This window comes from Phyllostomus discolor, chromosome 3, assembly GCF_004126475.2.
Source record: "Phyllostomus discolor isolate MPI-MPIP mPhyDis1 chromosome 3, mPhyDis1.pri.v3, whole genome shotgun sequence".
In the NCBI taxonomy this organism is placed as follows: Eukaryota; Metazoa; Chordata; class Mammalia; order Chiroptera; family Phyllostomidae; genus Phyllostomus; species Phyllostomus discolor.
The window spans coordinates 183586458-183603071 of NC_040905.2; the positions used below are offsets into that span (position 1 = coordinate 183586458).

The 16614-nt window shown below is 46.6% G+C and overlaps 1 protein-coding gene across 5 annotated transcripts in view; it reads left to right on the forward strand.

Annotated features, from left to right (window-relative positions):
• Positions 1–16614, forward strand: part of RUSC2 (RUN and SH3 domain containing 2) — a 56976-nt gene that overhangs the window by 33285 nt on the left and 7077 nt on the right. For 3 of the 5 annotated variants that reach the window (XM_028514427.2, XM_028514283.2, XM_028514254.2), the window contains one exon: positions 10875–12974. In XM_028514427.2, the coding sequence (XP_028370228.1) occupies positions 10943–12974 (2032 nt within the window). In that variant the 5' untranslated portion in view covers positions 10875–10942. Of the gene's footprint in view, positions 1–1051; positions 1561–10874; positions 12975–16614 lie in introns of those variants that run through there. The other 2 variants (XM_028514219.2, XM_028514583.2) reach the window with 2 other exon arrangements.

A 16614-nucleotide genomic window follows, 5' to 3' on the forward strand; every position in this document is an offset into this window, starting at 1 on the left:
GGACCTGAAGGGCTTAGCTCTGGAGTCCAGATAGTAGTCAACACTGGGCGGAGCCCCAGGCAGGGCTAGTGCTTAGGGGCCATGCCCAGCCTGAGACCAAGGGTGGTAGCAGTGGGCACTGGCATAAAGTGGGCAGAGACATGCTGCCACTTACTGTACAGTTGGCTGTGGTGTCTCTTTGCTGGTTCCCACAAAACTGGCCCAGAGCCTGAAGAGGGTGAAGCAGGGAAGGGGTAGAGGGTTCTGTAGGTCTACAGACAGAACAGATTTTTTTTCTGGCCTAGCCTTCCTTGCCTTGCCTTCCTTTCCCCAGAAAATAGTCATCCCACTCCCTGGGCCTGCCCCAAAGGATTCTGCTTCCCCCACAGACCCAGCTGGACCCTGGCTCAGCACTATCCAAAAACTGATGGAGAGCCCTGGCTGGAGTGACTCGGTGGGTTGAGCACCAGCCTATGAACTGAAAGGTCACCAGTTCAATTCCTGGTTAGAGCATATGCCTGGGTTGTGGGCCAGGTCCCCAGCTGGGGGTGCACGAGAGGTAGCCAATGTTTCTCTCCTACTCTTTCTCCCTCCCTTGAAGTGTCTCTAAAAAATAAATAAATAAAATCTTAAAAAAAACTGATGTAGGTGAGAAGTGAGGATTCTGCTCCAGTTACATTAGCAGACTCTGAAGATCAGGGATCTGAATTGGACCCTGTGTTAGGAAAGGGGCCTGTAGCCAGCTTGGTCCTAAGGCTCACTACCACCCTGTGTATAGAAGCCTGCCTATGGTGCAGTCTCTCCTCCTGAGACAGACGCATTTCTCTGAAGTGGCATGCCCTGGAAAGCCTAGTGCTAAGTCTACAAGGGCATCCTTAAAGACTGAACTTGGTGTTACTGCTGGTGTCGGCAGCCTCCCTCAAGGGCTTCAGGAACCCCTTCCCAGTCTGGCGGCTCCACCCAGGGGCCAGTCTGGTATCCTAGTGAAAGGGAAAAGCTGGAAAACAAGAAGTCATTCAGAGTGGGCAAAAAGAGGAGGGAGAGGTTTCTGGCTAAGATCTAAAAGGAGGGGCCTAAGGAAGGAAGGAAGCTCTAAGCCTCTGCCCAGGCTTTTTTCTGAGACTCTTAAGGACAAGAGAGGAGCTAAGCCCAGGGCTCTCCCTAATTTCCCTTGCTGCCTTGAGAGTTCTCATCTTCCAGCACTGGCTGCCCTCGGAGGCTGTCTCCTTTCTCCCTTCCCTAGGCTAAGGCCCTCCGGGACTGACAGGGAGGGAGGCTGAGCCGCTGTACTGTGGGCATGCCTGCTGCTTTCCCTTCCCCCTTCCCTTAGCGGCAACGTCACCGCAGCACCAGCGGCAGCAGCGGCAGCAGCAGCAAGGATATTGGGGCTGGGATTGCGCAGCCTCCTTGCATTAGCAACGTTGCCATTGTATTAGCAGAAATCAGATCTTAAGAAATCGACCCAGTTCCCCCTGTGTGATCCCGTGGAACAGTGCCTCAGCTGGAACTGTCAAGGTTGAGCTTGGTCGGAGTGCAAAAGGAACAGAAGCCTTCGGGTTCAGCTCAAAGCCCCATACCGAGGTATGGCTCAGCGGAGCTGGGGGAGGGGGAGGGGGAGGGCACGGACGGTAGGATAACCGATCAAAAGGTTTGGGCGCTAGCTTCTGAGGGTTGGCTTTGTCTTTCCTAAAGATAGTGGGAGTGAGCATAAGAGCAAATATTAAACAAGCTCACCCATGCACATATTTGGTGCAGAGATAGGTGAAAGCAGATGGGCTAATGCCATATACGAATATATATATACATATGTAAAATTTTATTTTATTTATTTATTTTTGGTCAAGAAGTAGAAGAACCCCTCTTTCCTTTCTGGGCATTTCTAATGAAGCTGCTATAGTGTGGGTCAGGGTGGAGAGGATCAGATCTAGAGACAAAGGCGTAATGGGAGGAGACACCCCTAAAGCTACTGTAAGTTTATGATGGAGAAGAAGGAGGGATCCATGCAGCTTTCAAGAGGAAGGGCTGAGAAGCATCCAGCCCATCCTTTCCCTCCACATATACATACATGCACAGAGACACACTTACCTTATCCTGGCACTGTGGCAGCCACGAGGCTCCAGGTAAAAATGGATGGAGTAAGAAAGGAGGTTGACCAAGAGGCTCCACAGTATGGGGGGGGGGGGGGCACTGTAATGCCTAGGGCACCTGACCTGTTATAATCAGCATGCTTATACAGGCTTAGATTTCTAACAGGAAGATACCTAAGCATAAGCTGATACTCCTGGATTCATCCTCCTGCTCTCTTCTCTCCAGTCCTGCCCGAGAGAGGACCCTGGCAGTGAAAAAGTTTTCAGTCCTACTGAGACTCCTCCTGGGACCTCAGGACAAGGTCAGATTGCTAGAGAATAGCAACTGAGTACTGCTGTCTTCCCCAGGAGGCCAAGAAGAGAGGCTCGATTGACTGGCAGAAAGACCCTGATGACCAAAGACAGAGGAAACCTTTCTTCTGGGATTTAGGAACATTTTCCTGCCCAGAGTTACCCTATTGCTGAGCGGATAGAAAGAGTTCCTTAGATTTCCCTGGCCTGTATGGCTCAGTTGGTTGGGCATCCTCCTGGAGATGGAAGAAAGGTTGCTGGTTCGATTCCCGGTCAGGGCACATTCCTGGGTTGTGGGTCCTTCAGCAGGAAGCAACCAATCAATGTTTCTCTCACACATCAATGTTTCTCTCCCTCTCTTTCTCTCTCCCTTCCCCTCTCTCTGGGATCAATAAAAGAAAAAAAAAATTTAAAGAAAAAGGTCAAAAGTTAGAATTCCGAGGTCCCATGTTCATTCTGTCATTTATTCATTGAGTGGTCTTGGGCAAGTCATTTTATTTTTCTGAATGTTGATTTCCTTATTTGTTTAAATGGAAGTGGCTCTGCCAACTTTGGTGAGCTGTGGTGAAGACTAATGAGATGACGTACATAAAACGTGCATGTGAAAGTTTGGGGTGGAGGAAGACATGAATGCAAAAATCTCGTGAGACACCCACAGAACTTCACACCTCCTTTGGCTAAACTGGAGTTGTCTGTGGAGAAGTGATTGGCAGGCATTTCCCTTGGCTTTGTGGAGATCAGGAAGGAAGAAGACCCCTGAAATACAAAAATACAAAACAAAAGAAAATCCACCAGTGAAAAACCTTTATCTTAAAATAGGATTTGATACAACCTAAATGAGAAGCTAAAACTATACAACTTTTAGAAAAAACAGGAAATTTTCCTTATGGTCTTGGGATAGACAAAGGTTTCTTAGGTAAGCAGGATATAGAAAGCTTTAAACTAAAAATTTTAAAAAGATAAAAAGAACTTATAAAATTAAAAACTTCTGTTAGTTAAAAAAAATACCATTAAGAAAACAAAGGGGCAAAGCCACAGGCTGAGAGAAAATATTCTCAAGATGTATGTCTGAGAAAAGACATATCCAGAATAAACAAAAAACTTCTAAACTGAATTTTTTTTAAATCTTCACTGGAGGATATACTTGTTGATTTTAGAGAGTGCGGAAGGGAGAGAGGTAGAGAAAGACACAAACATCAATGTGAGAGAGAAACATCAATCAGTTGTCTCCCTACACACCCTGACTAGGAATCGAACTGGCAACCTAGGTATGTGCCCTGACTGGGGATCAGCCTGTAACCTTTTGGTGTATGGGATGATGCTCCAACCAACTGAGCCAACCAGCCAGGGTTCCTAGACTCAATTTATAAAGAAAGACAAGTCAATTTTTAAGTGGGTAAAATAGGAGTCAACAAATAACCAAGCACTTACTGTGTTCCCAGCACCATGTATGGGTTCTAGGGACACAGAGTTGACTAAATCACCGTTTTTGACCTCAAGGAACTACCCTGTCATCTGAGGGACAGGGCGGTAAACGTAACATTATAATACAGCTGTCAGAGCCCGCCAACCAAAGGCTCTTTATCACCTTCCATGTCCATTTGTTCTTTACCCCTGGTTGAGAGATTCAGCATTCTATCTAGACTGTGTGTCACTGTGTGTTTCCATTTGAATGCACTTATGACCCAGTAATAGTTTTGTGGGTCCGAATGATACATTCTTATGTGTATATACCTGTGAATGCCTCTTGAAAATCGTGCTTGAAAAGGGGGGGGGGGGTATTCATTGTGGTTCAAGTGATGGCTATAGCCCATAGGGACTTCCAGAGTCACTGCTGTATGTACAGGAAAGTTATCTGCGCCTTTTAGTCTGACCTTGGATTGTGGCCTGGATTCTAGGGAAACCTGGTACCATGTATAAGAGGAAGCCCCTCCACCTTATCTGTGGTGTTTAAAGAATAAAACTGTTAATTATGTACATAATGATATTTATTATATACACATTAAGAAAACACATACATATAAAACAAAATACAATTAAACATAATCCAAAATCACTCAACAGAGATAAGCACTGTTAACATTTGTTGTACACGCTTCTGAATTTTCTCCCGTGCACACCCCTATAGTCTCCATGTGTGTGCCCCCCAAAATTCATGTTGAATCCTAACCGCAAAGGTAATGATAGTAAGAAGGGGGCCTTTGGGAGGTGATTAGGTCTTGAGGACATAAACCTCATGAGTGGGATTAGTACCCTTGTAAAGCAGACTCCAGAGAGAGATCCCTTGTCCCTTATACCTTCAGGGACACAGCAAGAAGGTGCCCAGCTACGTACCAGAAAGAGGGCTTTCTCCAGAACACAACCATGCTGGCACCTTGACCTTGGACTTCACAGCATCCAAAACTTTGAGAAATAACTTTCTGCCTTTTATAAGCCACCCAGTCTGAGGCACTGTGTTACAGCAGCCTGAACTAAGACAGATGTAGACATGTTTATTTTTTAAAATGGTGTCATAATGTACATGGTGTTTGTAATGTGCCATTTTCACTTAATGTTTTGTGAACATTTTCCCAAGTCAATAATCATATTAACACAACATTATGTTAAAGATATTCTGTTCTGTACATCTTAAAATTGGTTATTATTGGAATTTTAAAATGTCTCCAACTCTCCATTATCTTTGTGGCATATGTATTTGAACACAGAATTTTCTTGGTGAAGGAATGGCAGAGATAAGAAGAGTGAAGGGAAGGTTATCTTATGTACCTCACAGCAAAGCTTCCCCCAAATGCACTTCACCTCTCTGTACAAAATCTCACGCTTTACGGCGGCTGCTCCTCCCTTTTCTCCTTTTCACCTGGTCTCTGCAAGTGCCCAGTGTCTTCCCCTGCTCAGCATCAGTCCCCTTCCTCACCGCTCTTTTGCTCTTCCTCTAAACCCTAATCCTTTTTCCTGTTTTGAAAAATGTTTTCAATAACAGCTTTATTAAGATAAAAATCACATGCCACAAGTTCACCCTTTCATAAAATTGAGATATAATGACATACCATGTAATTCCATAGTTTTGATTTTATTCACAGACTTGTGTAGCCTTCACCACTGCCTGATTTCAAAACATTTGCATTCCCCCAAAAAGGACCTACACACCCATTTGCAGTCACGCCCCATCCCCGTATCCCAGTCCCTGGCAACCGCTAATCTACTTTCTGTTTCTGGGGATTTCCCTATTCTGGACATTTCATGTAAATGGACTCATACAACATCATACAAAGAAGCCTTTTATGACTGGCTTCTTTCACTTACCATTCTGAGGTTCATTCATGTTGTAGCATGTATGAGTACTTCATTCCTTTTATTGCTCAATAATATTCTGTTGTATGTATATACCACATTATATTTACCCATTTATCAGTTGATGGACATTTGTATTGTTCCCACTTTTTTGGCTATTGTGCATAATGCCGATATGGATATTTGTATACAAGCTTTTACATAAAAATACATTTTTTATGTAAAAATATATTTTCCTTTCTCTTGGGTATATATCTAGGAGTAGAATTGCGGGCTCACGTGGTAACTTTGTTTTACATTCTGAGGAACTGCCGGACTGTTTTCCAAAGTAGCAGCACCATTTTCCATGGCTTCCAGCAGTGTTTCCGGGTTCCGATTTCTCCACATCCTCACCAACATTTGTTACTGTCTTTTATCTTAGCTGATGTAGTGGGGTGAAGTGGTATCTCATTGTGACTTTTATTTCTCTAATGGCTAATGATGTTGAGCATCTTTTCATGTGCTTATTGACCATGTGTAGGTCTTCTGTGGAGAAATGCCTATTCAAGTTCTTTTTCCCAGCTTTTAATTGAGTTATATACCTTTTTATTGTTGAATTGTAAGACTTCTGATCAGAAATCTCTTAGCAGATATATGATTTGCAAATATTTTCTCCCATTCTGTGGGTTGTCTTTTCACTTTCTGTTTTTTAAGTATATTTTATTGATTATGCTATTACAGTTATCCCATGTTTTTCTTCCTTTTATCCCCCTCTGCCCAGTACCCCCCTCCCCTCCAGCATTCTCCCCCTTAGTTCATGGCCATGGGTCATACATATAAGTTCTTTGATTTCTCCACTTCCTATACTATTCTTAACATCCTCCTGTCTATTTTGTACCTACCAATATGTTTCTTATTCCCTCTACCTCTGTCCCCATTTCCCTCTATTCCTCTCCCCGCTGATAACCTTCCATGTGACCTCCATTTCTGTGATTCTGTTCCTGTCCTCGTTGTTTGCTTAGTTTGTTTTTGTTCTTGTTTTTTTTTTTAGGTTTAGTCATTGATTGTTGTGAGTTTGTTGTCATTTTACTAGTCATAGTTTTGATCTTCTTTTTCTTACATAAGCCCCTTTAATATTTCATATGGTAAGGACTTGGTAATGATGAACTCCTTTAACTTTACCTTATCTGGGAAGCACTTTATCTGCCCTCCAATTCTAAATGATAGCTTTGCTGGATGGAATAATCTTGGATGAAGGTCCTTGCCTCTCATGACTTTGAATACTTCTTTCCTGTCCCTTCATGCCTATAAGGTTTCTTTTGAGAAATCAGCTGATAGTCTTACGGGAACTCCTTTGTAGGTAACTGTCTCCTTTTTTCTTGCCGCTTTTAAGATTCTCTCTTTATCTTTAGTCTTGGGTAATGTAATTACAATGTGCCTTGGTGTGTTCCTCTTGAGATCCAACTTGTTCGGGACTCTCTGAGCTTCCTGAAATTGTATGTCTATTTCCTTTGCCAGATTGGGGAAGTCCCCCCTCATTATTTTTTCAAATAAGTTTTCAATTTCTTTCTCTTCCTCTTCTCCTACTGGCACCCCTATGATTTGGATGTTGTAATGTTTAAAGTTGTCCTGGAGGTTCCTAAGCCTCTCCTTTTTTTAAATTCTTGTTTCTTCATTCTGTTCTGGTTGAATATTTATTTCTTCCTTTTGTTCCTAATCATTGATGTGAGTCCTGGTTTTCTTCTCTTCACTGTTGGTTCCCTGTATATTTTTCCTTATTTCACTTTGCATAGCCTTCACTTCTTCCTCTATTTTGCAACCATACTCAATAATTTCTGTGAGCATCCTGATTACCAGTGTTTTGAACACTGCATCTGATAGGTTGGCTATCTCCTCATCCCTTAGTTCTTTTTCTGGAGTTTTGATCTGTTTTTCACTTGGGCCATATTTCCTTGTCTTGGAGCACCTGTTACTTCGCAAGGGGCAAAACCTTAGGTATTTGCCAGGGCGGTGCAACACACTTCTGGGTTGTGGTGCTGTATGTGGGGATGGGGTCAGAGAGGGAACAATGTGACTTGCTTGGCTCTCGCCCTGCTTTCAGTCACTTCCCCTGATACCCACAAGCAAACTGGACCCTTCTGGTGCTGGTTCCCAGGTGGGTGGGCTTGTGTACATTCTAGGACCCTGTGGGTCTCTCCAACAAACTCTCCTGTGAGGTTGGGAGTTTCTCCTGCTGCCTCAACCCCCACAGGTATTTTCAGTCAGAGGTTTTGAGGCTTTATTTCCCCGCACTGGAACCCTGGGTTGCTCGGTCTGGGTTGCTCGGTCTGGGTTGCTCGGTCTGCCTTGCTCCCCAGTCGTCCCTCTGGGTTTATCCGCACGAAAATGTGGGACCACCGGCTAGGCCAGCTGCCACCTTGCTGCTCATTCTCTCTGCCCCGGCTGCCTGTCTCCACCCCTCTTACCAGTCTGAATGAATGTTTCTTCTTTAACTCCTGGGTTGTCAGACTTCCATACAGTTTGATTTTCTGGCAGTTCTGGTTGTTTTTTATTTTTGAATTGGTTTTTATCCTTCTTTTGGTTGTGCGAGGAAGCAAAGCATATCTACTTATGCCTCCATCTTGGCTGGAAGCCCTGTCTTTTTACTTTCTTAATGGTATTATTTGAGACACAAAGGTTTTTAATTTTTATAAAGTTCATCTTACCTTCCCTGGCAAGCGTGGGTGGCTCAGTTGGTTGGAGCACTGTCCCATAAACTGAAGGGTTGCTGGTTCACTCCTCAGTCAAGCCACCTACCTAGGTTGTGGGTTCAATCCCAGGTCGGGTATATACAGGAAGCATCCGATCATGTTTCTGTCTCATATTGATGTTTCTCTCCCTCCCTCTCTCTTTCTCTCTCCCCCTCCCTCCCTCCTCCCTTCCTCTCTCTCTAAAAAGCAATGAAAAAATGTCCTTGGGTGCGGATTAAAAAAAAAGTTCATCTTACCTTACCTATTTTTTCATCTGTCACTTGTGTTTTTGGTGTAATGTCTACTCATTACCCCAATCAATATGCAAAGGTTTGGAACTCCAACAAAGGAGCCTTCCTCTCAGAAAGGAAAGGAAGAAGACAGATGGTTAACACTTGCTTTTTAATTTTAATGTAATTTAACTTAACACGCATAGTTTTATTTTATTTTTTAAAGATTTTATTTACTTGTTTTTAGAGTGAGGAGAAGGAAGGGAGAAAGAGAGGGAGAGAAACATTGATCGGTTGCCTTTGCACGGCCCATACTGGAGTCCTGGCCTGCAACCCAGGCATGTGCCCTGACCGGAAATTGAACCAGCAACCTTTTGGTTTGTGGGACGATAGCCAACCCATTGAGCCATACCAGTCAGGGCACATAGTTATATTTTAAGACTGTGTCCCTCACACATGTATTTATTAGCTATTTGAATTTTTTTATTTTATGTATTACCTGTTCATGGTCTTGAGCATGAAATGAACTTGGGTATGTCTTTCTTGTACTCTACGTGAAGAGCTGTGATGTTACGATCTAAATGAGTTAAATTTTTTTTAATTGGTGGTATTAGAAGTTTAACTAAGTGATAGAGAACTTAGGCAATGGGGGATTTAGACTCATGGCCGATGAAAGGAAAATGACAGGAATAAAAAAGGAAGGAAGAGAAATGGATGAATTAGGAAAAATTGGATATGAGGAGTCTCCACAAGACAAGACTGTGAGGATGTGATGTTGGTATCACAGGAGACTAGAACTTGAGGAGGCCATTCTGCCACAGTCTGGCCAAGAGACTGGAGAAGCTCAGAATGGGCTCCGTGAAATTGGAGCCAGGAGACCTTGAACTTTACCTTAGCCTATCAAGAGTAAAACTGGGAAGAGACGACTTTCTAGAGTGCTCCTATAGTGAATGTTCTAGGCTGAAACTGAACAGAATTTGCATACTTCAGAAGATCCGTACCCTAAGCTAAACAAATATTAAAAATGTACTGTGCCTCTTATGTTTGCCAGGCCTAATGTCGTATTATGCTGGAGTGATAGAAAGGAAGTAAAAATAGACCCCACCTGCAATGAGCAGGAAGGGGTCGGCATCAGCCATACTTGCAGTCACTCTAATGTCCACCTCGGTGTCCGCATTCAAGAAGCTCCAGTACAGTAGTAGGGAGAGTGAGGATGCTTAGCCCACAGTCGTCAGAGAGGGACAAGTATTATGGGGCTGAGAGGAGGAGTGAAGGAGTCTGAGATGACACAGGGGTCCAATGATATAGTATACTTAAAGATACTTTTCTTGCAAAACTATAGCCTATTGTTGTGAGGACATGATATAGAATTTGTGATTCTCTCCTCATCTGTAAACTTCTGTGCTGCAGCTGTGTCCAAGGCACCTCTGCATCGCCTCAGTGCCTGGCACCGTATCAAACACCCTAGTGGTGTTTTCTTAATTATGGCACTATTCATACTTTTTTGTACTGAGGATTAGTCATTGTTTACTAAGAACTGTGTCCTTGAAAGAGAAGAAAATGCTGTCTCTGAGATCTCCAGATCTTCATACGTGGCATTAAAGAGGCCTAGGCCCTGGCCATGTGGCTCAGTGGGTTGGAACACCATCCCGTCCAGGGGTGTCCAACCTTTCGGCATCTCTGGGCCACACTGGAAGAAGAAGAGTTGTCTTGGGCTGCACATTAAATACATTGTAACACATAATTACAAAAAAAAATCTCATAATATTTTAAGTAATTTATGATTTGTTGTTGGGCCGCATTCACAGCCATCCTGAGCCGCATGCGGCCCGTGAGCCGCAAGTTGGTCACCCCTGCCACCAATAGGTTGTGGGTTCAATTCACAGTCAGGACACGTACGGGAGGCAACTGATCGATGTTTTTCTTCACCTTTATGTTTCTCTCTCTCCCCTTATGTCTCCTCCTCCCTTCCCTTTCTCTCTGTCTAAAATCAAAAAACATATCCTTGGGTGAGAATTTTAAAAAGCGGGGTAGGGCCTGGCCTTTTGTCACAATTGGATGCAAGGCAAACTTAAAATGAAGGGGGAACTGAAGAGCTGGACCGGTGCGATGCGGGAAGCGTGTGGGGATACCCCCTGTCCTGTCAGGCTGTGTTATCAAGCTCCGTCTTGACTCTGAGTCTTTCCTCCTCTGGGGCTCTTCTCCATCTGCAAATTATATGAGAAAGGGCATGTCCCGGACTTCCAGGGAAGTGACGTTAGCTTCCCTTTCTTTCCCTCTCTCTCCAGGTGCCAAGCTCTCCTGATGAAATGTGTTCTGCCCCATTGGGCTCCGGGGGCAGTGTCTGGTGCTGTTGATGCCCTTGTTCGAACTTTCCAGAATGGATAGTCCCCCAAAGCTGACTGGAGAGACCCTCATCGTTCACCACATCCCCCTGGTGCACTGTCAGGTCCCAGACAGGCAGTGCTGCGGAGGGGCAAGTGGAGGTAGTGGGGGCACAAGACCCAATCCCTTCTGCCCACCCGAGCTGGGCATAACCCAACCTGATCAAGACCTAGGACAAGCTGACTCCCTGCTGTACAACAGTCTACACTCTGCCCCAGGGGGATCTGCGCGGTCTGCAGACAGCAACACCAAGAGTAGGGGTCCGGATGGAAGAGGCCCTGGGGCCCCTAAACGACATAATCCCTTCTTGTTGCAGGAGGGTGTGGCTGAGCCAGGACTTGGTGACTTACATGATGACAGCATTGGTGATAGTGCCACCCAACAGTCCTTCCATCTGCATGGAGCTGGCCAGCCCACCTTCCACCTATCCTCTTTTCCACTGCCACCACCCGGCCCCGGAGTGGGCAGGCCATGGGGAGCAACACGGAGTCGGGCCGGAGTGGTGGAGGGGCAGGAACAGGAGCCGGTGACCACCTTGGATGCTCAGCAGTGCAGCACGAACCACTGCTGCCAGCCAGAGCTGGAGACAGAGACCATGGAGCTGGATGAGTGTGGGGGACCTGGCGGGAGTGGCAGTGGAGGTGGAGCCAGTGATACCTCCGGCTTCTCCTTTGACCAGGAATGGAAGCTCAGTTCAGATGAATCCCCAAGGAACCCCGGGTGCTCAGGCTCAGGACCCCAGCACTGCCGCTGCAGCAGCACATCCAGTCAGTCTGAGGCGGCCGACCAGTCCATGGGCTACGTGAGCGACTCCTCCTGCAACAGCTCCGATGGCGTGCTGGTCACCTTCAGCACCCTCTACAACAAGATGCACGGCACCTCCCGTGCCAATCTCAACTCTGCACCACAGTCCTGCTCAGACTCTTCCTTCTGCAGCCACTCAGACCCTGGCGCCTTCTACCTGGACCTTCAGCCCTCCCCAGCTGAGTCTAAGATGTCTTGTGAGTCCCACCACCCTGACAGTGGAGGAAGAGAAGGGAGCTATGGTTGTCCCCATGCCTCGTCTCCTGAGCTCGATGCCAACTGTAACTCCTACCGCCCACACTGTGAGCCCTGCCCAGCTGTGGCTGACCTCACAGCCTGCTTCCAGAGCCAGGCCCGTCTTGTTGTGGCCACACAGAATTACTATAAACTTGTCACCTGTGACCTGTCCTCTCAATCATCTCCAAGCCCTGCTGGCTCTTCCATCACCAGCTGCTCTGAAGAACACACCAAGATAAGTCCTGTACCTGGCTCTGGCCCAGACCCTGGCCCTAGTCAGCCCTCTGAGTATTACCTATTCCGGAAGCCAGAAGCCCAACCAGAGAAACAAGAAGTAGTGGGTTCCTCTGTGGAAGCTGCAGCTCCTGTGGGTCCCACCGTGATTGAGGGGCAAGTGTATACTAACACTTCACCCCCTAACCTCAGCACTGGACGTCAGCGCTCTCGAAGCTATGACCGCAGCCTGGAGCGCAGCCCTCCGGCCCGCCTGGGCTCACTGGAACGCATGTTGAGTTGCCCAGTGCGCCTGAGTGAGGGCCCTACAGCTCTGGCTGGGCCTAGCTCCCCACCTAGGCGGGTCACCTCCTTTGCTGAGCTCGCCAAGGGACGGAAGAAAGCTGCGGGCTCTGGCTCCCCGCCACTTCGAGTGAGCATTGGGGACTCCTCCCAGGAGTTCTCACCCATTCAAGAAGCCCAACAAGACAGGGTGGGCCCACTGGATGAGGGTGCTCACTGTAGCCATAGCCTACCACCCATGCCCTTGGGGCCAGACATGGACTTAGTTGGCCCAGAGCCCTGGTCCACCCAGGTCTGTCAGGGACCCCAGTCCAGTGAGATGTCACCTGCTATCCTAAGGGCTCCTGGGCAAGGCCCCCTGATGCAGCTGATGGATCCAGGGCCTGCTCTCCCAGGGAGTCCAGCCAACAGCCATACCCAGAGGGATGCGAGAGCTAGAGCTGACGGTAAGAAACCTAGAGGCTGGAGAATGCCAGAATGTATGCATGGCCTCCTCGGAGATAGGGCCCTGTCACCCACCCCATCCATACCACTAGAGGGTCCTCAACCTATCGTCTTTCCAGCCCAGGGCATGTCCTGCAGTTGTAAAGGTGAGAAGGAGGTTGAAGGATTGAAAGGAAAGGCACAGAGGAGATTAAAATCAACAGGACTTGCAGACTGATGTGTTAGTAAAGAAAGCACTCAGAAGATTGTGATTCTGAGCCTGGATAACTGGGAAGATGATGATACGTGATTAGGGACTGCAAACACAGAGTTGGATTTCCTGGAAGAGGGATGAGGCATGAGTTTAGTTTTGGACATTTAGGAGTCGGCAGTGCTTAAGGGCTTTATCTAAGAGCCGAGGGATGTGTCCAACGGGCAAACCACGCTGGGCGTCAGTGAAGTTCACTCTGTGATCGGTGCTTGCAGCCACTCTTCGCAGAGCCCGAGACCTGCCACTTGACCTTCAGACCACCGAGGCCAGTTCTTTCCCTAATTATTTTATAATATTTAAGTAACGATTTTATAAAGGCTCTATGTTAAGTGGGTGCTGGTTATAGAAAGGTGAGAGGGACAATCTCTGCCCTCACGGAATTCCGACAAACAGGAGAGTGAAATGCAGTGAACCGTACTGGCCTGTGCAAGGGATATCTGCATCAGACTGACATGTCTGGGAAAGACTGCTGATGCAGTTCACATGCAGGCACAGTCTAGAACGACAAGGAACTGGCCTTGTGGAGACTTGTAAGAAGAACATCCGAGGCTCACAGAGTAGTCTCTAAAAACCACAAAGGCACGGAATGACTGGATAGTGTGTAGAAACTACAGATAATTGGGTATAGCCGTAGTGGGATGCAGACGGAACCACTAAAGGATTTTAATCAGGGAAGTGGCTTTTTTGTCTGTCTGTTTGTTTACAACAGCTTAGCCTGTTCTGGTTTGCATATTAGAAAGGTCACTGTTTTTTTGGGGTGGGAGGTAGACAGGAAAGGACTCCTGGAGGTCAGGAGACACCACGATGGGAGAGTCATCGGGCTGAAAGTGGCAGTCGGAGCTATGGGTGGATGAGAGCATCCAGCAAGAATGTGTGGAGCTATAAAGGGAACACGGACAGAGCCCTGGGGATATCATGATTTAAGGGTGAGCAGAGCAACCCTCAAAGGAGACAAAAAAGAATCAGGCAGGAAAATAGAAGGAAAACCAGGAGAGAGTGAAGTCACAGAACCAAGGGAGGAGAAAGTTTAAAAAAAAAGAGCTAGGTCCAAGCAAATGAGTTCTGAAGAGAAATCGCTGAGAGGAAGGCTGATAATCTTAAAAGCTAAGGACAGACAGCAGGATCTCAGAGGGTGTGGAAGGGGGAGATAAAGCAGGAGACAGGGGGATAAAGAGGAATCTGCTGTGCTGTAGCCTTAGGTTGGGTTCCTTGGCTTATCAAAGGAAAAGAGTTAAAAATCCATAAATAATATTATCTCTGCCATTAGAGAGAAATAGTCCAGCAAAAGATTCCACACTGCTAAACACCCACAGAGGAGCTGCCCTTGGGGAAGGAAATAGAAGAGGGGGGTCAGAAACAGTGGGGTCCTTAGGAACCCCCTCCCATCTCGGACGGCAGTGTCTGGTGGGTGTGTCTGAGCACAGGGGACCCTGTGTCTGGCGTCCTGAGGGCAAGAACAATCCTGGTCAGAGGTGGGAGGAGAGACATTGAAATGTTTTTCTATTAGATAAGATTTTTCATACTGAGATTGTGTCCTATTCCATAAGTCTCCAGTGACCTTCCACAGGGCGCTTCTCCTGATTCTGTTTTTTTTTTTTTTTTAATTTTTTTAATCAAAAAGTGAGTGACAGTTCAATGAATTCATGAGTAACAAAAGACGCTGAGGTCTCTCTGAGATCCTGAGAGCAGAATGTAGATTCAGAAGGACCTTCCCAAATCTGGAAAGAACTACTAAAACAGGGACCAATGTGCAGTTTGATGTTCGCGCTGTACGTGAGTTATTTGGGATATTGCACTGGCTGCAAACTCAGAATGAGTCATCAGTTTTAGAGGGCCCGTCCAAAAAGTTACAGTGACTGGATTTATTCACAGACTTCAGGAGGGAGGAGTTGATAGCACCCCCACCCCACCCCCACCCCCCAGTGAGTGCTCACCTGGAAGTCCGGGGCCCTCCATTTTAAGAAGAAATTGAGGGACTTGGGGCTGTGTCACCTACGGAGGGCAGACTCAGGTGAATGTGGTCCCTGTCTCCAGTTTTCTTAAGGGCTGTCACACAGACAAGTGGGTAAACTTCCTCTTTATATTCCCTGAAGGTAGAACTGAGGGGCACGGCCCAGAGTAGCGCCCCCCTCCCCCTTCCCCCATCTCATCCCTCTGCCTCAAACCCTATCCTGGGGACTTAGCAGGAAGATTTTTAAAAGAGTAGGAATAAATTGTCTAATTCAAACACTTTATATAGGGGGTGTAAGGAATAAAGCTCAGGTTGGGAGAACCTAACCTGATCATCAGGGTCAGCTCAGCCTTGAAATTTGATATTTAAAGAAGTGGAAAAGAAGAAGACACTGCCAGCAGGAAAAGCAGGGTGCTTAAAGATGGGACCAGGGTGGGGGGAGTGGTGTCGGTGAGGAGGGCAGGTGTGGGAGTTGGAGCAGAGAGAAGACGGGGCTGTGGGCAGTGGTGGCCACAGGGGACTGGTATTTTAGGAAGCAAGCTGATGAGACTCTGGATGCGGTGAGGCCAGCCTTAAGCAAAGGTTCAGTGGTGATTCATTCACTTAACAAATCTGTATTCAGTACCCACTATACCAGGCTGTGTCCTAGGCACTGGGGATATGGTAGTGAACAGTTTTTAAAACCTTGTTTTTTTGAGTCCTTACAAGAAGTTGTAGACAATAAACAGGCAAGATCCTTTCTGACAGTGAAAAATGCAGAAGGAAATACAACAGGGTAAGGACATCGAGTGTGACTTGCCAGAGGGGCTGGCGTGGTCAGAGAGGGTCTTACGAAGGAGGTGGTGTTTGAACTGATGCCTGAATGATGAGAAAATTTCAGGCAGAAGGAAGAGCAGGTGCAAAAGGCCCCACGATGTTAATGAACTTGGCATGTTAAGGACTGTAGGAAGTATGGCGGGAGCATAGTGAGCAAGGGAGAATGACAAAGGTTGCTCCCTAAGCACCACTGACTGGGGATGACGGGTGGGTATTGAAAATCTCCCCTGAGACTGATTCTGAAACACCTCCCTAATGGGGTTGTGGCCACATCTCCTGAAGGCTCACTGCAGTGCATTAATGAGGAAAGATGAGGCGTGGGAAAACCCAGCCTGATACCATTCCATGGCGAAAAGACCATTAGCCCCAAAGTCAGACTCTGGCTTAGGCAGAATTTTAGTTCTGCCACTTCCTAGTTGTGTGGCCTTGGGCAAAGGACTTAATCTCTCTGAGTTTCCAATATTCTGAGCTGTCAAGAGGATGTAATTCCAGTGTAAGGTTGTCATTCCTGCCTCGCAGAGTTGTTGAGCCAGATTTGTGCTAGTGAGCCACACCCAGGGTTTTAGGCTGTGCAGCTGCTTCCAGCACCACCTTGTGTTCATTCGGATATTTACAGTATGCACAG